Source organism: Plectropomus leopardus, chromosome 16 (genome assembly GCF_026936395.1).
Source record: "Plectropomus leopardus strain MGB_pleo_1.0 chromosome 16, ASM2693639v1, whole genome shotgun sequence".
Taxonomy (NCBI): domain Eukaryota; kingdom Metazoa; phylum Chordata; class Actinopteri; order Perciformes; family Serranidae; genus Plectropomus; species Plectropomus leopardus.
The window spans coordinates 6963243-6989553 of NC_142191.1; the positions used below are offsets into that span (position 1 = coordinate 6963243).

At 39.1% G+C, this 26311-nt stretch overlaps 1 protein-coding gene across 3 annotated transcripts in view; it reads left to right on the forward strand.

Moving 5' to 3' along the window:
• The window catches only part of LOC121955279 (serine/threonine-protein phosphatase 2A 56 kDa regulatory subunit gamma isoform), a 44328-nt gene extending 18731 nt beyond the window's left edge, over positions 1-25597 (forward strand). For all 3 annotated transcript variants that reach the window (XM_042503150.2, XM_042503151.2, XM_042503153.2), the window contains 13 exons: positions 5442-5641; positions 10443-10553; positions 10669-10761; positions 10873-11003; positions 11117-11176; positions 12173-12281; positions 12417-12470; positions 13417-13587; positions 13710-13837; positions 14981-15082; positions 15282-15354; positions 15974-16090; positions 17363-25597. In XM_042503150.2, coding sequence (XP_042359084.1) covers positions 5442-5641; positions 10443-10553; positions 10669-10761; positions 10873-11003; positions 11117-11176; positions 12173-12281; positions 12417-12470; positions 13417-13587; positions 13710-13837; positions 14981-15082; positions 15282-15354; positions 15974-16090; positions 17363-17497 — 1484 coding nt within the window. In that variant the 3' untranslated portion in view covers positions 17498-25597. The remainder of the gene's footprint in view (positions 1-5441; positions 5642-10442; positions 10554-10668; positions 10762-10872; positions 11004-11116; positions 11177-12172; positions 12282-12416; positions 12471-13416; positions 13588-13709; positions 13838-14980; positions 15083-15281; positions 15355-15973; positions 16091-17362) is intronic.
• The last annotated feature ends 714 nt before the right edge of the window (positions 25598-26311 follow it).

Consider the following 26311-nt stretch of genomic DNA (forward strand, 5'->3'; position numbering starts at 1 on the left):
AGCGTCTCGCAGTGTAATGTTAGGAAGCCTTGAGGACAAGCTAATATGTAAAGACTATTGTGTCCACACCTGGCAATGCTGAAGTTATGGGAATTTTTTTTCTCAGTTCTGTATGGATGGTATGAAACAAGAGATTCAGTTTTCTGATGATAGCTGCTGCCTTTAGGCTTATCCAGCTCTTTAATGTAGTAATTTCCCTCTGTATCAAATTCATGCAGTATGTCGGTGTACGAATTCCTGCCCTCTATCTGAATTTCAAACATCATAATAGCTGCATGATTGCAAACATGCAAATTCTGTTTTGTCTTTGTTTTTGGAGAAATATAAAGATTTTTTTGCACTTGTATTTTCCTGTGTGCCAAAGTGCCAATTAAGGGTTTTTATAGGTTTTGTATCTGCTAAAGAGGGAGCATGAAAATAGTCCAATAATGAACACAGAAAGTGGCTGCAAGTTTTCCCCAGAAAAGTTACGCTGCTCAGTGGCAGCGGCTTCACAGTTTAAAATTACAACTTGTTGGAAAGGAAGCCAGAACAAAAGAATATACTCAGCTGTGCCTTACATAAACACAGCGTCGGGACATAAAGCAGATCCCCATCAGGGTTCTTCACGGATGTGGTAGCCAAAGCTCAGGGGTGAAGCAAATTGCCAGCTGTTTGACCTTTGATGCGGCCAATTAGATCCTGTTTGTGGCCAGTAGTTTGGATAGAAGGAGCAAGGATGATGTTACTGCAGAGCTACTTACAGACTTGTCACTATTCTTTACCGTGTCTGAATATAGACTTAAAAATGTTTTGTAATCAGTTGGCAGGACTTCTTGTCCCAAGGTACCGTGTTGCACAAGTAAGCCCTAAAGTATGATACACACATTCAAAGACACAAGTTGTATAATGCCCCGTCCGCCACGTCAGCAAACATTGTAAATGTGTTTTTGTGAGTGCTCTGTTTGGGTTAAAATCTAACAAAATCAATAAATAGGCTACATTGGAAGATAAAAGAACATGGTGCTTACGGGTCGCACACAGGTAGCTGTGTTCGTGCTGCGTGTTGACTATCAGCTGTGCCACCGTGACTCAGAGGTGTGGAGGTGTAGGGAAAGTCCGCCTGTTGTTACTGTCAGTCCCAGCTTTAGCCTGTGTGGGAGTCTGCACAGCCTACAGTACTGAATGTCTGAAAATGGACTTATTTCACCAGTGCCAAGTAATTAAATTTAAATATTAATTATCAACTCTGATGTTTGTGCCAGTGCTACAGTATTGGCCGCTTCCTTCTACAGACGAAGGATACAAAATGTAACCGTCATTTTTCCGTTCGGAGGAGTGTGCATACTGTACATAAGCATGATGATGAGTGTGTGTGATTTTTATGTAGAGATAATGTATATGTATGTCAACTATGTATCTGTTTCTTGTTATGAGAAAGTACAAAATGAGTAATTGCTTTGTAGGTCAATATGATAACGAGATGATTTGTTGTGTCATTGATGTCTGTATTCTGGTGTTAGTTGTAGACACTTAGGGTTATGGGGATGGCCAAAATTAACTTTTTGACTCAGCAGCCCAGGTGGCTGGTAGATTAAAAAAATAGCAGAGCATATTTTTTTACTGGCTGAAATAATAAATTGCCTTTTTTTGTTTCAAAATGTGAAAAGATAGAGATCCGCACGCCAGGGGCCTCCCCGTAAAGGATTTTATTATGCAAAACAAGTGACATTTCAAGCCAAAACGCTCTTTGTCAGACTTAAAAGTTTTCTAATGAGTCGCCATCTTAAGCAGCAGCACCGACTGCGGGATGTGTGTGTCTTATTTTTTAATCTCTTTTTTTGTTTTAGTACATTTACTGAGATAATAATGTTTTATGTTGAATGCAAACTTAAAGAAGCAAAATTATTTTAAATACATTGAACAGCTCAACACCATAGTTTCAGCATGTGAATAAGTTTCCTTTGGTAAGCAGTGATGCCATTTTTATGTCTACGGCTTTTATTGTGAAAAGTGAAAACGGAAGAAGTGGAGCTGATGCACTGCTGACACAATTTGGGAGGCAACAAAGAGTTACTGTCTCGGTTCAACCTACTGGGCCTGCGTGTAATTATTTCAGAACCTTCTTAAGTATTTGCGTAACACTGGATAGCAACAGACCAGCAACAAATGATCAGCTGATGTCCCGTACGGTAAACAGTGCTGGCTGACAGTCAGCACTGGCACAAGTGTATATGTGTATGTGTGTGACTTTCAGCATTGTTTAATAAATGACAATCTTGGTACAAACATTAACCCGCCAATGTAACGGCTAAACTTCCAAGATTTACTCGCCAAATGAAAATTCTACCTGCTGGTGTTAATTTCAGTCCCAGGTTATGTGGTACATGCTTTTAGTTAACATGACCTCACAGCATGTTTGTGCGAGTTTGTTGGGAATAATTGATGGATTGATGTCAGAAAATAGACGCTCGTGCTAACTGGGCAGACCTTGAACTGACTCTTTAATGTGATAGTAGCTACAGAAATTTTGCTGACCCTTTCCCCCAATGAAGAGGATTAGCATCTATTGAGGGGAGATTGTCTTTCATATCCAATTTTATTTTATGCCTAATTTTCAATTGGTGCGTGTACGCAGATCTTTAAACATGGATGAACCTGTGAAAAGTAGGCTATGAACTCCTTTCCCATTGCTAGTAAACCAGAGGTGTGTACACAGTTCTGCAGCAGACGAGTGTGTGTGTGTGTGTGTGTGTGTGTCACTTTTTTTTTTTTTTCTTTCTTTTGTTTTTCTTTGTGTGTCATGATCGAAGTCATCGCCAGGCTGGCACACAGGTCAGTAAATAAAAGGGAGATCAGCATGGAGGCCTGTGAAAATAAAAGGGCCCAACTGATTAATTTTTTGGGGTTGATACCAATATTAGGGAATTAAAAAATTCTGATAAGCAACAAACCGAAATGATCAAAATAAATTAATTAAAAAAAAAAAGATCACCAAATCCTTCAGACACTTGTGACAAAGATATTAATTGAAGGCAATACATTTTACTGTTTTACAATACTTTTTACTTTTATTGTATTTACCATTGGCCAATTAATCATTTGGGCCCTACTTCTCTCTATACATCTTTCACTTATTCAGTCTCTCGTACAAACTCAGTGCAGACTAATGTGGATCAATGTTTGAGAGCTGCTTGGATGGAGACAGATGTAATTTAGTGGCAATACATCATTGCCTCTCGCTAGTTAGGGGGCTAAAATTAGTGTTCACCCGGGTGTTGTGTTTCTATCAATGCTGATCGGAGCTGCAGGCAATAAATAGCTGTGACTACTGCAGAATCATTAGACCTGGGTGTGACTGCTGATTTTACCCTTTCCCAGTACATTAAAAAGCCACGTTGATGGGTGATAGCATTTTTTTTCTGCAGTGGGAAAAGGACTCTACGGATGCCCCCATCCGATTTTTGAGATTGGATCGTGACATCTCTACTTGACTGATTGCTGGGTATCCTGTTGACTCCCACGTGGTCCTATTCATGTTTTACGAGGTCAGTTTGACTGACGTGTTTTTTGGCCACAGCTCAACAAATCAGCAGCATATGATTCCAGTGTAACACCAGCAGCAGCAGCGACAGCCTGCATGCATCTTTGATGAGCGGTGGTCACCCTGAGGTCCAAAGTCCTATCTCTGCCTGTGGTCACCATGGCGACGTACCGTACACGTGCAGATTGATAATGTGGAGACGAGACTGACTCATAAATAACAGGCAGTGACGAACAAATTGATGCTGCCCTGTGGGTAGGTTTCATAAGGTGGCTTTTTGTTTGAAGTCGCTAATCCCCTTGTTGGATGGAAATGAACAGGCACTTATTTTTGGTTTCAGGGTAGTTTTTGTAGCTTGGGTGTCTGACCAGCTGAGGCTAAATGGCTTGCAGGGGAGGCTGTCTTTCTGTTGTCATTTCTTACAGGCTGTGATCCACATTTTGTCGCTTTGAAAGTAAAGTAGTAATTCCCTCAGTAAAAGCAGTATGTCACACAGCAGTATGCACTTCATGGCAGAGAATATATAACTGCTGCTTACATAGACTGAGAATAGTTGTTATTTTGTCTTGTCTTCCCAAAAAGCTGCAAGTCAGTAACACTTGTTCCAGAGCTGTGCTGCTCCAGCACTGACAATAGACAGTGAGTAGTCCTCCAATGGTTCTCTTTTTAATTTTAGTATAGTTTTAAAGTTTTTTTTGGTTGTTTTCAAAGTACTACATGGCCTTATTTCTAGTGTGTCTGAAACATTTTAGCTGTACGATTTGGGAAAGCCCTTCAGGTCCTCTGGGGAGCTGCAGACTTGTAACGGCTCCAAAGTGCAGAAGAGAAATCCTCAGTGATTCTGCGTTTAGCTCCTGTGCTCCTCGCTGCTGGCACAGCTCCAGAGTATTTTTAGGAGTTGCTGAAAGTCTTGATGTATTTTAACATGAGCACAAAATGTACCAGTTTTGCACAATATTTCTTTAGTTATTGTTCTCTTATTTAGTGGTTTGATTAAATGATTACATATAATGTCGAGTAAGCGTGCTGTGGATGATTTGTGCTAATCATTGATTTATTTGCAGCAGCTGCTCTATGGTGATAATGCGCGCACGCTGGCTCAGAATAAAGATTGGCTCATTGTCAGTGAGTGTGCAGCAGCTACAAAAAACGTGTTATGATTTTTAAATGGCAAGTTAATGATTATACACAGACAGGTGTGGCTCAGTATTCCTGGAGGCAAATGTATACATGATGCAGCAGTGACACTGTCTTTAAAAGACTGAATTATTGATTTATGAAGTCTTTCTATTGAGTCTCTACATGTCAGCACATGAACTCCACAGTAGCAAAATGCTGCTGTACCTGAATACATTTTTAAACTTCATTATCAGCAGGCACTGACTCTTTGACAGAGCATTGGACGCCAACAGCCAACAGCCAACTGTATTCCTCATTTTCTGTAACCGATGTGGCATGTGACAGCATTTAGGGATTAGCAAACTAGCAAGCAAACATGCCAAGCCACTACATGAGTAAATTAATGCAAATTAACACAAATCTGCCTGTTGCAAACAAGCTGTAGTAACTGATAAGTGTCATTGTCTTATATGTCATCATAAACATAACAGTTTCCTGTCAAACATTAAAAACTAAGCAAAAATTATGTCTAATTTCTTGTGTTTTTATACAACAGTAAGCGGTTGCAATTTTGCACTCAGCCATGCTTGTTGTCAACTTGCGTAACGGCACATGTAATGTCATTATGTCAACAAGTTGGAGTATTGCCATTATCACGACATTCATTTTTCTTATCATATTAAAATTTGTATGATATGGCACACCCCTGATGTGCAGCTTCCTCTCTGTTTAAGGAGAAATCCTCATACACGATGGCAGACTCGTAAATTCCCACTTTTCTTTCTTCTCTGTCTTGCAGATGTTCCCCCTGCAGAGCAGGAGAAGCTGTTCATCCAGAAGTTGCGACAGTGCTGCGTCCTCTTCGATTTTGTCTCAGACCCACTGAGTGACCTGAAATGGAAGGAGGTGAAACGGGCGGCACTAAGCGAGATGGTGGAGTACATCACCCACAACAGGAACGTCATCACAGAGCCCATCTACCCAGAGGTCGTTCACGTGGTCAGTATATGAACAGACGTGGATTTTTTACTTCAAGTTAACAGTCATTGATCGTCTTATTTTTTGAGCTATTGAAGGTTCCTTAAAAAATGTCATTAAACTGTCCAACAGTTTGAGCAGTGAGCACACTGTACTGTGCTGTACATTATTCAGCTGAGGACTAAAAGTTCCTGTATACTGTGTAATGCAGAGCAGTTGCTTGTGCTGCAGGCGAAACAAAGAATGCGGTTTTTTCATTTCCTTCATGACGTGGCCTCTTCTGTGCTGCTGGTACAGGATGGATGTTGTTTTGCTGCTGCAGGTATTGTCAGTTTCAATGTATGTGTAACTGCTGCCGTTTAAACAGATGCTTAAAAATTGCTCTTATTTAAATCTTTTATGTTGCCAAAATGTAAATTAACGCACTCTATGACCATATTACTACATAAAACCTACCTTTGCACAGGACTACATATAAATTACTTACCTTCATATTTACCTGCGATTCTTGAAGAAGAAATCAATGATTGTCCAAAAATTGTTCTTAAATGTAATTTAAAATCATCCTAAAGGCTTTAAAAAACATTAAATGTAATGGTCTGGTACCCGAACACCCTGGTAATACCTTAAAAAACTCTGATTTTTGTGAATAATCACAGCAGGGCTTACAGGCGTGTTTTAAGAGTCTATTAGGAGGGTAAATTAACAGGTTGCCTTCTTTCATCTTGTTCCTGTTATTCATTAGGAGGATTAATCACATCGTCATGGTTTCCCACAAATGAGGTCGTCCCCAGATTTAATCTGCTATGATGAATAATGTGAGGACTTTCTTTCACTGTAAAGTTTTATGATGCATTTTTGTGAACAGGCTCTGCTGTGTGTCACTAAATACATGTGACCTTAAACAGCTATCTACTTCAGCTGAATCTAGCTACAGCCTTCATGTTCCATTAAAGGTCACCTATTTTGCCTTTTCTTATTTTCTTTCATATACATCATCTTACAGTTCATATTAAACGTCATCAAAGTTTCAAATTCTGATGTAAACATATGTAAAAGTAATCTCTGTGAGCAAAAACCTTTGGCTTTACACTATTCTGAATACTCAAGACAAGCTGATTTCTTTATATGGTCATTTGCTCCAGGCACACTGCTACACAAAGCCAATGCTATCGTCAGGGTAACATGTAAACTTGGTTGCTGATGTTGTTAATTTCTCACAGATTTCGGGTCATATTCCTGCTGGTTCATGTCCGGTTGTGTTGATTTTACTTTTGCCTCTTGTCTAATCTCGGGATGTTAACAGTTAATGGTCAGTCGCCTAATGGGTCATTAAGAATTTAATTGAACATGTGAATTGCTCAATCTATAGGCTATGCAGTGGTGTTCAAGTATATGCAGTATGTTGTTGTCAGGTTTGATTGAGGAAAAAACACATTTGGTATTGTTTGAAATTAGCAGTGTTTTAATTTTACCAATAATCGATTAAAGAAAGTGCTTTAAATTTGCAACCTCTCTCTAAACCCAGTGTTCTCAGCCACATGTGCTCTCAGGTATCAGAATTTTGCTCCAGCCGATTAAAAATGGATCAATACTCTTGGGCACCAACATAATTTAGTCAAGTTTGCTACCCAACCCTGGTAGAAAGTGCCGCTGTAATCTATTATAGTCATTACCCTGCCTGCAATGGCGGTGCAGAGACGCCAAGAGTAAATGCCGACAACCACAACAGACTGAACTTTTTCGGGAGGGGAGCTTAAAGAGACTTTGTGCATACAAGTGTTCTCGCATGGACAGTTTGAGGAAGATAATGTTTTTTAACTATTTCAGCGCGTGAACATGTTCTCATTGAAACCCAAAATACAAGTATGAACCTGAAAATGAGCATCGTAGGTCCACTTTAACCGCTGAATAAGGATGTGCTATTTGTTAAGAACCTTTGTTATCCATGTGGATTTTATTTCTGCTCCATGGGAAGACAACGTGCTGTGGTTTCTAGTGTCCTGCCAGCAATACTTACTTGTTCCAGACCCATTTAGCAGAATTGGAAACTCACATGAGCATCACTGACCTCAGTGTAAACCCAAAGGTCTCTGTCACAAAAACCCATTTATGTCCATTTATTTTTGTTCCCCTCAAGTGGTCACTTCGCGGTGTTTGTCTAAAGATGGCCACGAAAGTTAACCAGTTATGAGGTCAGTAAATCTAAGTCATTGGTAGCTCCGTCCTCTGCAGGTCTGAACCTGTTCACTCACTTCGGTCACTGTGATCTCCAACTGTATATTTAAAAAAATATATATTTAAATGTGCTCCTCTGAGGTCGTGGCCTGGATGTGTTCGTGATGCCAGGTTTTCTTTCCCAAGCCAAATTTAAAAGCCTTTGATTTTAATCAAAGCGCTGCCTCAATGCCACATGGTGAGCTGCAGATGATCAAGGTGCAAATTTACCCCCGTCCTCCTCGTCGTGGCTTCATTTGATCAGCGCAGCAGAAAATGCAACAGCGCTTTCAAATCTGCATGAAAATATACTCTTATTCCTGACAGCTCTTTTCCCCTGCCCCCTTAAAGACGAGGACTCTTTGAAGTCCACCTACGGCTTTCATCATCAAAGTACAGAGATTGACACGACAAACTCCTTTTTTAGCCATAAGAGAGTGTATTCTTATGTTAAGGCTGTATATTATTTCCTCCCCAAAAAGCTCTTGTTCATTCAGGACATGTTTGAAGGCTCGGTGTTGGAGCTGTAAAACAATATTTTGGCAGACCTTTGGATGACACGACAGTGGTTGTTCCATTAGTCCAGCTCTCTGGGGGGAAGCAAGAAATGGTTTCTGCTGAGAATATAAACATGATGGTGAGCGAGTGTGTTCTGACCTCTGGTCGACTGCGCTCTGGAGGGACCGTCTTAAATGCACTGTCTGGAAAGTGAGAATAGACTCCGAAGGAAAACAGATGGATGCTTCCCATTCGGGGAAACTGTATCGTCAGAGAAACAGGCCGTTATCTCAGACAAACACAGGAAGGAATATGCAACCATCAGTATCAGATTTAATTTATGCTTTTTCATAAAGAAAACCCATTTTCTCTTATAACATTTTAAGGCAGATTATGAGGATGGATTAGCATAATATAAACTTCATTCCAAACAGATCTTCTATTTACTTGCCTCTTAGGACAATTTTGGGCAATAAGTGGAGGACTGGAAATCATTTTTTTTTGGGTTGAGTTCATGTTTTAATGGATGTCTGTGTTATTTCGTAAAAGCAAAATTAAACCTGAAGATAAACCAGTTTGCAGATTCTTATTTATAAAATAAACAAAGAAACTTTATTAAAATGTTTTTAAGTAAATATACACACAAATGTTCAAGCGCACACACACCCCACTTTCCTCAGACAAAAAAAAAGTTAAACTAACAAAAAAATTGTATTAAAAAAATAAAATTATGCTCAAAATAGTGATAATAGTTTTTTTAAAAAAAGTATAAATAAAAATAATAGTTTACAATAAATTATGTGTTATCACAATATGGAACACTCAGTAGTGCACTTATTGATACACACAAACAGGCATATGAAGCATACACACATAAAGATATATGTACATACCCACACAGATTTAAAAACAGAAAGATAGATGTTTATATCTTGTTTTAGCAAGTGAATGCAGAGGCAGATTTAACATGTATTTTGACTGTGATCTGTGCATGAAAATAGCCATCGTTTTTCTAGGTTTACCCCCTGAAAGTCAGAGGCTCCAATCATCAGTCGGAGACCCTCAGTCGACTCGAATTTTTTCAAGTCGAGCAGTTGTCTTTTTCTGTGCAGCGTACCTCTGGGGACGTTTTGGTCTCTTGATATTGCTGCAGAGTGAGTGCTCTTGTCTTTCACGATACTCTGCAGAGAGAGAGAGCATTGTAAGGTGAAGAAGTGGTGAATTTAAAGAAAACAGCAAGTTAATACGATACAGTCTCTGTCTTTTGTTGATATGCAGTGTCGGCAAAAAATGTTGCACTTTTGCAATCCGTCTTTTGCACCATTAGCTTGTTTACTATATGACGCGGTTGCCGCTGTCACACTGAATGTCCCGCTGAGCCCTGATCAGACTTTAAAACTTTGTATGGAAAATAAAAGGAATCGCCGAATATTTGCATTAAACAGCCAAATCCAGTTTGACTGGTGCAATTCTGAGTTGCGTGCTGCGTTTATTTTGGAATAGTTGTTGCATAGAGACTTGTTTTCCACGTTAGTTCTCCTCCATCAACTGATGGATGAGTAACTGATTGTTAACCTTATTTGCTTGTCAAATACTCTCGCTGATGGATTTCTGAATTCTCCATCAGGTTATTTATTTTGGTCTGTTAGACTTTTAGAAACAAACGTTCAATCATCGGTCATCACAGTCCCAGTTAGAGAAGACAAACTTAACCAGAGCTAATGTTTACTGGGGTTTGGCAACAGTGCCTCCTTTTTCACCCTGACTAAGTGCTTGTAGGTCAATGCATTGTGGGTAAGAGTGTTTAATTTTTACTGCATGGTTCGGCTCGACTCACTTTTGGTACCAGGTCCTTTTCTTTTTGTGTTTTTCTCTGTGGACAGAATCCTCTCAGTGTAGGAGGGAAACTGCTGTGACATTATCTTCAAAGCAACACTCTCTGAATCCTGTTATCAGCAACAATGTTGGCACCTTGTCAGTTGCATTGGTGTGTTTTTGCAGGCTGACAATTTTTTTTAAAAATCTGGGGCGTGTAAATTAAAAAAAACGTGATGTTTATTCATCGTATTGTTGAGCTGAACTACTTTTCTGTCTTTTTCCCCTCCAGTTTTCTGTGAATATGTTCAGGACGTTGCCGCCATCGTCCAACCCCACGGGTGCCGAGTTTGACCCAGAGGAAGATGAGCCCACGCTAGAGGCTGCATGGCCACATCTACAGGTACACACACACACACACACACACACACACACACACACACATACTGCTTACGATGTGAATAAATCCACACAGCTGTTACTTTCAAAACTCTTAACCTCGACTCTTCTCCCTGCAGCTCGTCTATGAATTCTTCCTACGGTTCTTAGAGTCTCCTGATTTTCAACCAAACATAGCCAAAAAGTATATTGACCAGAGGTTTGTAATGCAGGTGAGCACGTAATGATCGGTGTGTGCATGATTATGACCTGAGAGAATAGTGTTGCATGTATTGTATGTATGATCTTGCTCTGTGTGTCAGCGACCTTTGTTTTGTGCGCAGCTCTTAGACCTGTTTGACAGTGAAGACCCCAGGGAAAGAGATTTTCTAAAGACCACTCTTCATCGCATCTATGGCAAGTTCCTGGGTCTGCGAGCGTACATTAGGAAACAGATTAATAACATATTTTATAGGTGAGTGAGTCATCGAGTTAGACGTATTAATTACGTTTGTTTTTGTGACTAATGGAGGGTATTTTTGTTAAATGCGTAACCATGGTGTGTCACTGTTCCTTTTTTTTTTCCAGGTTCATTTATGAGACTGAACATCATAATGGAATAGCAGAGTTACTGGAAATATTAGGCAGGTAAGATATTTTTGGGAGGTGCACACAAAATATTTCTCATCTTTAATGTCATTTCCAGTCATTAGTAAAATAATTAAAAGAATACTCCTCTCCCTAATGACCATTTGTATATGAGTCACTCACCGTGTTACGTGCATGCCTCTGAGGTAAACAACAAACCTAAAACTGGAGAAAATTCTTGTTGAATTGACGTCATAGAGGCCCATGTTTAACAACAACAAAACTATATTAAAACAGCAGTTTACAAATTCACATAACTGCAACAGTGTAATCCAAGCCTCATTTATCCGGTCGTATGCTCGGTATTTTCCAGGCAGTCTTTCTGATAGGGAACTGAACTACACGTGAAAAATATCTGCGCTCTCTTCAAAGCCAGACTCTATTGACAAATACACTAATTTTACCTCGCCGAATATGGGAGCTTCTGCACTATTGCTGCCTCTATCTGCAGTTTTTTCGTGTTATTGTGTGACTTTGGTATATACGAATCAACCCTTTGAAACGCCAAAGTCACACAATAACGCAAGCTAACAAAATAATCGAGGCCGCGGTAGATCAGCAACTTCTGTGTTTCTGCAAGATAAAATTATTGTTTTTGTTGAAGGAGTCTGGCGTTGCAGAGAGAAGTTTGACTTTCTGTTCATTTCTAAGCATAAGACTGGATTAATGAGACTTGAATTATACTGCACGAGTTGTGTCTTGATATGCTTTTTTTTTTGTTAAAAACGGACCCCTGTGGCTACAATTCATCATCATTTTGTCAGTTTTTGGATTCTTTGTTCACTGAAGTCATGTGAGAAAAAGTTTTCTTCACCAAATTAACACAAGGAGAGTCATATGTAGAAATGTTCATTTGGGGTTGAATTGTTCCTTTAAATAGGCACAGGTATTGATACTTACAGCTACAACCTTTGTCTTATCTCTCTGTAGTGTCTCTTCAGATAAGTTTGTTACTAGATGTAAGTGATTTTCTAATGATCACATTTTTCCTTCCAGCATAATCAATGGATTTGCGTTACCATTGAAAGAAGAGCACAAGATATTCCTGCTGAAAGTTCTGCTGCCTTTACACAAAGTCAAGTCTCTTAGTGTTTATCACCCACAGGTAACCATACTGTCAGTCCTAAAAAAATAAATGCATTACACTTTTCTCTTCCACAAACAAACCCTCACAGAGTCAGTGTTTGTAGAGCTGCAGCTTTGTTAAAAAGTGTTAACATTATGTGTCTTTCTCCTTCAGCTGGCCTACTGTGTGGTTCAGTTCTTAGAGAAGGATAGCACCCTCACAGAACCGGTAAGATGTGATTTAGTAGTTGTGATGCTGTTGATTGAATTATCGTGCAATATCCTGCTCAAGATTACTTAATACCTGTATGAACCTAATGACTTTATTCACAGTCTGTTGTTTTTTTAATGTGTTTTCTTACTACGCTTAGTTGTATTGTGATTTCTCAGGTAATAGTATGCATGGCTGTATTATGTTAAAATTATAGTAAAGAGCAGAAGAAGTGCATTTGAATTATTTTTGATGAAAATAAAAGAATAAAGATGATGGCCATTTCCGTACTTAATCTATGTTTTTAGTACAAGACAAAGGAAACGGGTGGGAAATATGGCCGTAAAAATGATATTTATTTATTTATTCATGATATTTAATGGTATTTTTGCAACAACAATATTTTTGGAGATATAAAAAAAATACTGAGAATATTTTCTGAATAGTTTTAAGAACATACAGTTGCAACAAAATAAGTGTTATAGTCGTAAATGTCAACATGAATGTTCTTAGGAATGTTCTTCAAATACATTAAATGAAATACTTAAATAATAAATCAGATTTTTTTTTATGAATAAATAAAAAAATAAAATAAAATTGAAAATTAAAAAATAGAATAGTAAAATAACAAACATCAAAGTAATAAAATAAAATCAAGTAAAATAACAGGCTGGATCAATGCAATCCATGACATTTCCTTTTCAGTCAGTGATACATGTTTCGTTGGCCATAAAGACATAAATGAGTCACAAATACAAACTCTTTATGTTTACTTTAAACAATACATGTCAACCTCTCCAGCCAAAGACATGTAGTCATCTTCTTTTTTCATGATCCAAGTCATGATGGTTCCTGTTAATTTCTTTTTAAATACCAGTTCCTGTAGTGCTTCATCAGCAGGTTATTACACCTCAGCCATCCACTCATTCCTCTTCTTTAATGACGCTGTTGTTCTTGTGCGCAGACGGTAATGGCTTTGTTAAAGTATTGGCCAAAGACTCACAGTCCGAAAGAGGTGATGTTCCTCAACGAGCTGGAGGAGATCCTGGACGTCATCGAGCCTTCGGAGTTTGTCAAAGTCATGGAGCCTCTCTTCAGACAGCTGGCCAAGTGTGTGTCCAGCCCGCACTTTCAGGTCGGACATTCATCCCACAACGCATGATGTATTTTAGTGTTTTTGTTTTACACATGCGCTCTTTTTTCTTTTTCTTTTTTTTTGTACATATGTAACTCTGTCATAAACTCCTGTGTTCTTAGGTGGCAGAACGAGCTCTGTACTACTGGAACAATGAGTACATCATGAGCCTGATCAGCGACAACGCCGCCAAGATCCTGCCCATCATGTTCCCATCGCTCTACCGCAACTCCAAGACCCACTGGAACAAGTGAGTCACTGCACGGGCTTCCCATTGTGTCCACAGCCTCTTTTACAATTACCTCCCGGAAAATTACTGGGATAACCGCTCAGGCGCTGCTAGTGATTTTCACTATTCACACATGCAGCACATTCATACAGCAAAGGCCTTAGCATACACGCTAAACCGTAAAAAGTCACAGATTCAAATGTGTCATCAGGGGAGTCTTGGTTTACTTGTTCCATGTGAAAGTATCTTTAGTCAGATGGATGTAACCTTTACGTGCTCGTCCCCACGGATGAATTACTGAAAGGGCTTACTGGGCACAGGCCCAGAGAGCCCTCCTGTCCTTCACCTGCAAAATGTCACTCAAATTAACCCGCACAGACCAGGAAAAAACTCAAAAGGACGACAAAGAGGTGCAAAGGATTTTCAAAGTGGTCTAAAATAACGACAAAAGGGGAAAAAAAACAACCAAAAAGAGACACAAAATGACTACAAAGAGACAAAATGGCCACAAAATGACCACAAAGAGACACAAAATAACTACAAAGAGATATGACATTACTACAAAGATACAAAATCACTAGAAAGAAACAAAATGACCTCAAAGAGATGCGAAACAGACACAAAATAACCATTAAGAGACACAAAAAAACTCCAAAGAGGTACGACATGACTACAAAGATACAAAATCATTAGAAAGACAGACGAAATTGCCTCAGAGAGACATAAAATGACTATAAGGTGACTCAGAATGACCGCCAAAAAAAGCAAAAGGAGTCATTAAAAAAAAGAGGCAAAAACATTGCACGTCTGTGTCTTGCTCCTGTGCAGGAGAGGTGCTGGTGCCTGTAACATGTCTGTGTCCAGGGGCTCATTGTCTCATATTTCACCCCTGCTCGTCCCTGCACTTTTACTGCTTTCATTCACAACACAGCTGCGCCAGCATTTTCCCTGAAATGTTGCCACTTCTTGAGGTGAGAAATCAGGAGTTTTCCCATATTTGCCCTGAATATCAGTCCTTGCTCCTGTTCACACTCGACCCCACGCAGGAAATGTTTTTTTATTTTAGGGGCAGGTTGCATGTGTGAAAGGGGCTTACCTCTGACCAGTGATGGGTTGTGATGATAATAAGTGTTTAAAAAGTCATGTGGTAATCTGTGTGTGCAGGACGATCCACGGGTTGATCTACAACGCTCTGAAACTCTTCATGGAGATGAACCAGAAGCTGTTTGACGACTGCACCCAACAGTTCAGGGCAGAGAAAAGCAAGTAAGTCACAAGCAAGAAATAACAGTCTGTTTTTCAGTGAAACTGTGGGTGGCCCTCTGGGTTTTTTTACACATCACAGAAAGAATAATTTAAAAAAAACATAAGAAATGGAAGGGCTGACTAATGGGACGTCAGCGTAATTTTGAGTAATTATGTCCTTTTGTGTCTTTTCAATGATTTTGTCTGTTTTGTGTCTCAGAGAGAAAGCCAAATGGAAAGAGAGAGAAGAAGCATGGCTGAAGATAGAAAATCTTGCAAAGTCAAACCCACAGGTGAGCAAAGAGATTTTAGCTCAGTGATATACCGACACTGTAGACACCTTTCAGAATAACCTCATTAACTGTAGTCTTGTACCACAATTTTACGTTTGAGTGAGTGATTGAGTCAGTTGCACTCGTCAAATACACTTTTGAGTTTGCACCAACAGAGCTGAAACAAGCTGAGTTAAAGCAGTAGGTGTATTTATTTATATATGTTCATGGCGACACTACAGAAAAGGTCACAGAGTGTCCAAAATGAGTCAGCAGCACACATCAAAAAAGTCTATTTGAATTAATCTATTTTAGTTTATCTTTAAATTTATTCTTTCATTCTGTCTCGATCATGTTTAATTCTACAAATTATTTCCGTGTTTACTGCTTATAATCTTTGAATTGTATTCACTCGTTTTGGTATTGGGTTTTTATTGATATTTTTGTTTCAGTTCTGTCTTTTTTCTGGCCTTAATTCTGCATTATTGTTTGGCTCTTATGGTTATGTTGCCTCTGCGAGAAACCTCTGGCTTTGTTTGTCAGAGCACTTTGTTTTTAAAGGTGCTATAAATAAAGTTATTATCATCATCGTTGTGGTACGTTTTAACTGTTCGTGCTCCTCTCTTCTCTCTCTGTACAGTTTCTGATATACATTGACTCGATAGACTCAGGCAGTCCGATGGACATGGAGACAGACGGGCCGCTGCTAGACGATGTCAACATGCTGAAGAAAGCTGTGGAGGAGGAAGCCACACAGGTAGGACTGGATTGCAGTGTTTTGTCGTAAAATCTAATGCCTGAGACACCGCGAAACCATCAGTTTTTTATATTTTTTTATAGTGAAAATGAAATGTAAAAATTACCATTTCCACTAAACTCATGACTCATATTGCAGCTATTTATTGAATTATTTATGCGTGGAGGGGATTTTCTCAAATTAAGCACAAACATCCTCTTGGACTCAAGAACAAACTGATCATAATTTTGGTGCTCGAGTCATTGTGACCTCGCAAAATACATTTTTGGCCATGACTTATGAATTAATAAAGTGATCGTGACAAAGTGTCACACAAATGTCAAATCAGATAAAACGATGAAGATGAAAATACAATAAAATAAGTAAATAAAACCATATACTCCAATCAGCCAAAACATTCAAACCGCTGCAGTAAATATCATCGCAGTAAAATTCAACATTCTGCTTGGAAACCTTTCGTCCCGACAGTGACAAGTGCCCCCCGATGGCACTGGACGTGACAAAGAGCTTAAGGTGTAGATCTGTCCTCTAAATTACCCAAATCCCAGTCTGATGGAGCTTCCATGGGACGTGCCAGTAACCCACCTCATAGCCCACAGGCTGAAAATGATCGCCCCGGTTCCAGACACCATAGGACACCCCCCGAGGTCCTGTGCTGAAGCTTTGACAGGTCAGAGCCAAGTCCAGTCCAAAGAGTCCCCACTGTGGATCAGGGGTACCACTGCGGCATCAGGACGTCCTACAGATACTCAATCAGGTTGGGATCTGGGAAATTTTGAGGCCAGCTTGACATGTTGGGCTCTTTGTCACGTTCCTGAGCAGTTCTTGCGGTGTGGGATGGTGCTTTGTCCTGCAGGGGGGGCACTACCATAAGGAGTGCTGTTGCCATGGGGGGGACCAGCATCGGTGTGTGCTGGACCCTGTCAGGTGGCATCCACATGACCTCCAGGACCCAAGGTTTCCCAGCAGAACATTGCATTGTAACAAGATGATCGATGTTATTTACTTCTGTGGTTTTAATGTTTTGGCCGATCGGTGTAAACCATTTTTAATCAAAAGCCAATTAGGGGTGGAAGATTTTTAGTTCACATGTTAAGATTTAGACATTTTCAGCTGTTCTCAGATCCTGATCCAACTGCTCGCAGCGTAACACCCAAAAGCTGCCTCACTAAGTTAGTTTAGTCCTGCAGTTTGGAGCCAGAGGACCTGAGCGGCCGTGCAGGTGACTCGTGAAGCTGTAGCACCGAACCTCACTGATCCCTCTGTGTCCAGATCCAAAAAGATCAGCGTCGAGAGCGTCCACTGATGAGGAGGAAATCAGAGCTCCCCAAGGACATCTGCACTGTCACAGCCTTGGAGCTGCACCGGAGAGCCGAGGAAATGTTGACAACGCACGACGGCCACTAGGAGACCACCCAGATCCACCATGAAACCAGCAACAGCAGCAGCAGCATCCACAGAGGAACCACAGGCCCTCCGGGGCCAGCACAACAACAGAGCTCTGGTATCTCTCAGCCCAGCACAACACAGAACTGAACAGCTCCACCTGACACAGAAAATGTCTAAAGCCGCACCGTTCGGTTTTTCGAGACACGCGGTGCTCGGTCCCTACTGACTCTCACTTTCCTCTTTTATCCACCTGGTTGTTGTCCAGCAGAAACGTCACTGGATGACCGTGACACGCATTACGGCCCCGAACTTCCCCCCAAAATACTGTAGTTTTCTCTTTTTCCTCCCTCGTTTTTTTCTTCTCCTGTCCTCTGTTGTGTTTTCGGGGTGCTGTGCTGCCCCCTTCTGGTCTTTTCTCTCAGGTGTTCTGTTCTGTGTGTGAGCTGTCTCTCTCTTCTTGCCTCTTCTTTATAGATGTCAGGTGCTTGTACAAATAATATGAGCCCCCACGCCCCCACCCCCCCACCCGCCCCCACCCCCAACTGTAACCTCCACTGAGGACTCGTTCAGTTTGATTTCATAAAAAAAAATAATAAATCGGTTGTTTCTATATATTTAATATTAGCTATTTTTCTCATAACATTTAAACTAGACATTTTATTTTTACTCTGAGCTCTTCTCAGAGCAAAACACGCTTCCTCTCTGCATGACTCTTCTGTTTGGCTGTTTGTTCCATCAGCTGTGAAGATTCATCGATCGCTCTGTTAATCAGGACGGGGTCATTTTGGTCGACCAGCTGAGTGTGTCTGGATTAAAAGCGTTACAACACACACTCTGTTCATCAAACAGTGCTGGTCTGACTGAGGTCTACAGATTTCATTGGACGGATTTTGTGTAGAAGCCTTGTTTGGTGCCAATATCTCGTTAATTAAGTTGCTTTCTTAAAGGGACAGTTCATCCCAAAATCAAAAATAAGTTTTCCCTCTTACCTGCAGTGATATTTATTGGGGATGTTACTAACTAGTTTCATCACGATATATTATTAAATGGCTTCTTTGGATAACAAGACCACATTTGCCGATCACAAAGTCTGCCACGATACAGTTTCGATATGATTCAGGGGTCTGCGATTGATATGAGACAATATCTTGTTCCCCTTTAATACAGTCTGATACAGAAGAAGCTGCCACCATAAAACATTTTATATATAGTTAAAAAATAATTGTACCCTGTTAAGCGTAGTCAAGTTTATTTTGCTGTTTCTAAAGGAAATCTTTTCATTTTAAACCAAACTATTGTTTGATTGTTTTCTTAAAACTTGGGCATGCAGACTTCTCCCAAACATCAGTTAACCATGAGATCATTTCGGAAAACTATACATTTTTTGGCTAAATGTCATAGAGGAAACCTTTTTTTCCCCTCTTCTTTTTTCCTTTTTTCCTTTTTGCTAGTCATGCATTATAGGCTTAAGCACTTTTAAATAAAGACTTTTCCTCCACTCATAGCTTAACAAATTATTATTATTGATTAATCTGCAGATTAATCCTTGAGTGAAAAAATGTCAAAAAATAGTAAAAAAGATATTTAGTTCAATGATAGAAAAAAAAGAAAATGTCACTGGAAATTGGTTATCAGATATAGTCGGACACTATTTTTCTGTCAGTTGATGAATCAATTAGTCGACTTGTTTTCGCAGTTCTGCTAGCTTGCATTACAGCTCAGCTGAGGAGCATGCCGTGAATGTTTACACCTCACGCTGTCAGAAGCTCATTTATGAATAGATGCACGCTTCCTTCTGCGCAGGGATGCAGTTTCCGGATGTAGTTCAGCAGAGAGAAAATAGTTCCTCCATGAAACTGCTCACAACAAGGTCTGTGGATTATCTTGAATAACCAGGTCATGATTTCTGGAAAGACACATTGCTGCTGAATATTTTTTGGCGCTTTGAGCACCACAAGCTGAGGTGACATCTATACGGCAGACATCTCCAACAATCTGCAACTCAAACTAAAACAATCTATACAGATAAAAAGCACTACAGGTGAGAGGAAGAATATGTATTTTTGGTTTTAGGATGAACTGTCCCTTTTGAAAATGATCAGGCAAAAGGGTTAACACAGGTTTGCGGTGTGTGTCAGCGGCTCAAGCTGTGGTCAGTTTAGTGTTACATGTTTGGATCTATTTGATTGGTCACTGGGATGAGTCCAGGCCAGTTACATGAGAGGGGATTGTGGGATTTATTTTTGGTCGTCCCAGCCCTGGTCGGAGTGTGTTCAACATGGTCATTAGCATTCAGTACAAGTCGCTGTCATTCATGTGAGGCTTACGAGAGGTCAGAGAGACGCAGTTGCTCGTCTGGGATTTAACACAATGCTGCTGTGTGTCGAGAGAAGTCAGACGGGGCAGAAACTGTGCTGATAGCGAAACGCTTTTTCTACTCTTCTCAAGCGAGACCCTTTTATTTATAAAACACTTAGAGATTAGACTGCTCCGACAGATGAGGTATGTTTGGTTTGAAGAGGTCAAACATAAGCCTTTCTTTTCACAGTGCCTTTTATAGTCTAAGGGGATATTTGAGAATCGAGTAGTAGCACGAGCTTGAAATGCCACATCATTTAAAAAAGAATTTGTAACGTTATCTTCCGAGAAAACAGTCCGCACTTGGCGAACCTCCAGCACACATGCCTTGTCGAAGCTACAAAGTCAGTTTTTTTGTAGTTAAAAGCGAGAGAGGAGAAGCAGAGTGGTCGCCCCGAGCCACTTCAGCGATGAAGCACTTCCTGATAAAACTTGAAAGAAAAATAGAAACACAACTGAAAAACAAAGTAAAGAATTGAAATCCGTGATGCTGTCTGTTTTGGTGTGTGGGGTCAGCTCGCCTCCACAGGAGAGGAAATCACCTCCCATCGTGACTTTTCCATTTCTGAGCCCCCCGCCGCTTCTGATTTGTACCATTGTTTGACCCCCTCTGCCCAGACCTGCACACTGGCTGTAACTACCCCCCCTCCCCACAACCCCCCGTCGGGCTCGTTATTTGGACATCTGTTCGATCTGCTTCTGGATGCTTGCAAGTTCTTTTTTGTTGTGGTTTTATTCTTCCTTTGCCTGCAGAACCTCCTGTCAGTGTTTCAACTGAATGTGCAAATTGTAAATAATACTGCAGTCACGTCGTTCCGTTTCTCTCCACGTTTGTCTTGAAGAACAACATTCACCAAACAAAAACCTCAGCCCCTCCGCCCGGGGTATTAAAGGGAGACTTCAGAGTTTTTGAAGTGGGGCTGCATGAAGTATTATCGGTCAGTGCATCACATACAGTAGATGTAGAGAAGCAGGCCGGAGCGCTGACGTGGAAGCTAAACAATCTACTGCTGTGGACAGGTGCTGCGACAAAATGTATTTTAGTTACCCAAAAATAGTCCCAATTAAAACAAAACAATATCAGTTTGAGTGTACGCTGTATTTAGACTATTTTCACTTCTTTACCTTGATGTCATAGTGATTTCCAACTGGAAAATGAAGGCGTGACATCGCTCTCTTCAAAGCCAGACTCCATTTACAAAAACTGTGATTTAACGGTGCTGAACACAGGAGCTGCTGGTCTACCACTGCCTCCATCAGTTATTTTGTTTGTGATATTGTGTGACTTTGGCGTTTAAAAGGGTTTGTTCAGATTCACCAAAGTCACACAATAACACAAACTAACTCACTGATCGAGGCAGGTGAAGACCAGCAGCTCCTGTGTTCAGCGAGCTCAAATTAGTGTTTTTCTCAATGGAGTCTGGATTAAAAGAGATTGGAAATTAACCTTTTCTGTGGCTGGTGATTTACCATTGTTTTTTTTTTTTGGCTGGTTAGTGAAGCAAACCTTGCAGCTTCTTGCATGTTTTACCAGCATTTGACCAGTAGCTGGTGCTAATTTCCAGCCCTGGAAGAGAGCCTAGATGAGTTTTACTTTCTGTTCAGTTCCCGTCTGTTTGGGGAGAACTGAGCATGCGACTAGATAAATGAGACTTGGATTATACAGCTTGAATTGTAAAAGATGTTTTGTAATAGTTTTGCTTTTAACGTGGACTCCTGTGACTCTTGACTCTTTGTTCACTGTGGAAGCGTGCGAGAAAAACGCTCTGTTGGCTTTGACGAGAACAAAGATGAGGAACTGAAGTCTGACGGGAAGATAAAACAAAGAAAATACTCTCCACATAACCAGAGCTCCAGCAAACCCCTAAAAGTCTCGAAAGGCATTGAAATCATTAATTTCAAAATAAGGCTTTAATTGGTATTAAAATGTCTTAAACAAATCAATCACTCTAGAAAGTGTTACTTTTCTTTTCTTTTATTTTCGGTATCCAGATCATTAAACATTTTCACTGGACCAAAAAAGTTTAAGGATACCGTAAGCATTTCGGCAAGATTGTACCTAACCTGAAGTAACTGAAGTCAGCTCATGCTTTCTCTTCAGCTCTGGTTATTGGCTTAAACTTAAACTATATTTAAACTGATACTGCTTTCTTTTCTTTTTAGGTGAATAAAATGTGTTTTGTTGCTGACTTCGTCCACAGCAGTACATCCTTTAACTTTCACGTCGGACTCCAGCCTGCTTTTCCAAACTTCGGCCGTACTAACTGACGTCTGCTACATGTAATCAACAGCTGTTGGAAAAGTACCCCAAACAACCCCACTTTAAAAAATTGAAAAACTATCCCTTTATCCCCATGGATGTGAAGAAAGTGACTCCATCCCTCAGTAATCTGCGTCCTCGGTTTGTTGGTTTCCATGCCGGAGCGTCCCTCTGGTGACTGTTGTTCTTCTTGAAATGGCTTTAATATTGGCTTCTTTGGAGCTCTCTTCATATTACATAAGCTTTTCTTTAAAAGGAATGAAGTGTCCTTTAGTATACGTCTCATACTAAACCGCTTCATCTGGTATTGTACATATAATGTACTTTTATTTTATGTCATAACTATTATTAAATGGTAGTTTTCATATTTTGTACAAAATACCCCTCGTGTACAGAATACAGAGGTTATTAGCAACTGCAGACAGTTGGTATGTGGCACAACACATGTGACTATTTACATTTAGCAACAGTATAGAATTTGGATAGTTTTTTATCTCTTTGTAATCCCACATCTTTTTTTCCGTTATTTTTTTTTTTGTTTTTGTTTTTCATCTTTCAGACATGTGTTGAGACTCTACATACATGAGCTTTTTGTGTGTGCTTTTATCCAAATCTCCAGTGGTGTACATCTATCTATATACAGCAAATAAAGAGAACATGTGAGTTTTATATTTTCATCCTAAAAAAAACCCTCTGAGAGTCGTTATTGGTTGCATTCAAGCTGTCCTTTTTTTCCCCCTTGCAGAAAAATTTGTAATCAGTCAACTACGGGTTTCTTTCCTGAGAGGCGACATGTTGCAGCTTCTGGCGTCGTCGTTGTGAGGTTTGCGTCAGAGGTAAAACTTGGCACTCACACTGCACTCTCTGAAAAAGCCTGAGATGAGTTGATTTGTTTCTGGTGTATAAAAATGTCTCCTTTCTCTGCAACCAAGTCACAAATACGTCCACTTATTATATTTGTTGTTAAAGTTGAATTAACCCTTTGAAACCTGTAGCAAGGTTTACCTCTACCCGTCAAGTTGATACGATTTCGAGAATTAGAAAATTATTTTAGTAAAGGTAGGGGAAAAAATCAAAGGAAAAACAATTAATAAACATATTTGCATAATTCTAAATGATGATACAGAGTTATATTTTCTTAAGCACTATTTCCAGGACTTTTTTGGACTTTTTTGTGTGTTTTTCTTGTTTTATCTTTTTTTTTGTTTGTTTTTGTGTTGGTTTTTTAAAAAAAAATGTTTTGGGGTTGTTTTTACAGATTTTCTGGTAATTTCTTGCAAATTTTTGGTGTTTTCTTCTTTCATCGCTTATTGCTGTCTTTCCATGTTTTTTGAGAAAAATCAACCAATTTGTGCAGGTTTCAAAGGGTCTTTTTTTTTTTGCGGGGTTCTTACATCACTGTGCAAAAAGTCTCAGGTCACCTTAAACTTAGTTAGTTTAGCAAGGTTATAATGATCATACATGTTTATTTCTCAGTAATCTTTAAACTACAATGCAACCAGAACATTTAGGGAATATATACACATTATTTTTAATTTTATTTGAAAATAAAACAGCTTCAACAGGCTAAATTTGAAAGTATTTAACGTGACCTCCCTTTCCATTTAGCATGCATTGAACTCTAAAAAAAATATGAGTGTTTTCTTTCTTTCTTTACATTAAATAAGAGAGTCATGTAACATGCATCCGTCACCACACAATGTAACAGAATGAGAGTACAGATCATTCAGAAAATACGAAAAAAGCAGCCTGTTCGTTCACAGTTTTGTCCTTTGGAGTTAGTCCTTAGTTTATTACCTTAAAATGAAAAAAAAAAAACAAGGAACCAAAATCCAAGACATAAAAAAGTGAGTGTAATCTCTGTTGAATTTGACATATTAAACTGAAACTGGTCCTCTGGTGCCACCTGCTGGACAAAACTTTCACCAAACATTCAACAACCTTTAAAGCCTGAAGAGGCTGATTATCCTCATCATAAATTTTCTGATGACTGCGGTTTTGATTTGCACCATCAGCCTACTGTTTCCCTGCACCACACTATTATATTAATTTTTACCAAACCACTAAATCCAGCTTTTTATATGTCTGTACAACCAACATAGACTTTTATATTTTCCTACCTTGCAGTGGAAACCTCCAAACGAAGACTTCAGGAAGCTTACTTGGTAGTTAAGAAATACTAGAAAACATAAATAAATGTCTCAATCTTTTTTTTTTTTTTTTTTTTTTTTAAGTTTATTCGCTGCTCTGTTATTTAGTGCAGTTTCCATGAATTAGTTGCACATGTTGCATTTTCACCAAATTATTTAGCTTTTGTTTATATAGCGTGTTGTCTTTTGTGTCTGCTGCAGTTTGAAACCAGTTATTTCATCATGCCGCAGTTTTAAAATAGGACCTGAACCAGTTAATTCATGCATTTACTGAATAAGCTGGCATTGATATTGTAATTTAATTCATGAGCATTCATACTTTCGTGGAGTATATTTTGAAGGACGCTGCTTGTTTTTCTTTCGGAGATGTTGCTAGGCGCCTCCATTCACAGTTGCCCTAATGCTTTCTAGATTGGCTTGTCGGAGGTCACTTAAGTTCCCCCTATTCATGTGAAGACAACAGTGAGGTTTGGCACCGGCTCACCCTCTTGTGTCTAGCACCCCTGCTGTGACCTGTGCTGAACCCAGATGAACCTGCAGGGACTCAAAAAACAAACAGACTCACATGTAGTTCTCCTCGAAAACACAAATAAATGTTTTGATGTCGTCCTGGCGGTGATGATGGCACGATGAACAAGGCATAATAATAACAGTAATAATAACTTTATTTGTATAGCACCTTTAAAATGACAGTTTACAAAGTACTCTGACGAGCGAAGCAAAAACAGAAATACTCAGCAGGGCAATAACACAACAGAGAGCCAAACAGTCCGACAGAAAATAAGAGGGACAAAATTAAGGTAAGGTTAGATAAAGTTACAAGAGGGCAAAAAATGGAAAATGCAAGACACAAAATGTCAGTATAGATAAATACAAATATAAACCTGAGAGGTATAAAAACAATAAAATGTCAGCATAAAGAGGAAATGTAATAATTGAAAATTAGATGAAAAAAATACATAAAAATCTGAAGCAACTGTGATTTTTAAATAAATTATAAGAAGATGAAAAAAATCACACAGCAATTATTGATTAAAATGTGAATTTAAAAAAAATAACCCCATTGCAATGAATGATTTATATAAAAGAATAAAAAGTAGTAAAAAGAAAGAGCAACCACTGACCTTTTAAATAATAAAAAAAGATGAAAAAAGACATGGCAATCATTGATTTTTAATTGCAAAATAAAATATTGTCAAAATGAAAAGACCTTTTAAATAAAAATGAATATAAAATAGATAAAAAGACAAAAAAAGACATGGGAGTCATTGATTTTTAAATAAAGAAATTAAGATTAATTAGGTGAAGAAAAACATTGCAATCAATGATTTTTAATTATAAAAAATAAATTAATACAAAAAAGACTTTTAAATCAGTGACTTTTAAAAACTAATGAATTAAAAAATAAATAATAAATGGCAAGCAGTGATTTTTAAAAAATATCAAAATACATTTAAAAAAAGAAAGACATAGTCATTATTTTTAAATAAAGAAAAAATAAATAAACATAAAATGACATGGCAATTACTGAATTTTAATTATTGATGTCATGACTGCGTACTTTATCTGATTAATTCCCCCTCGCTGCGTTCCACAGATGCTACTTTCCAGAGCCAAACATTTATTTTCGTATTAGCTGTAGACGAGCAAAATATCTTAACATAATAGCTTTTGTGTCTAAATGAGTGGCCTAATGAGGGTGCCGATTATCCCCCACAAAAAAGCCCAAATTGCCTCATTGTCAACACATTGTACCCCGATTATCTAAGAGGAAATACTCCCCTGGGCTGCATACGTCATTGCAAATCAAACTACGTCAGCTGTTTTTGTTTTTTTGTGCGCAGTTAAAAAGCTCGCAGATGAGGTCACCTGGGTTCATTGTTTTCGCCTGCAGTCAGAGTGCCGTCGACCTCGACTTGTGTAGCTATTTTATTTATTTATTTATTATTTATTGTGATCAGGATGTTCTGACAGCCTGTGTTGACTGTCAGATCTTGCAGTGCAACCACCCGCCTCCCTTCCTCCGCCCCCCCTCTCTGGTCCTTGCAACCAAAACATCTTGTC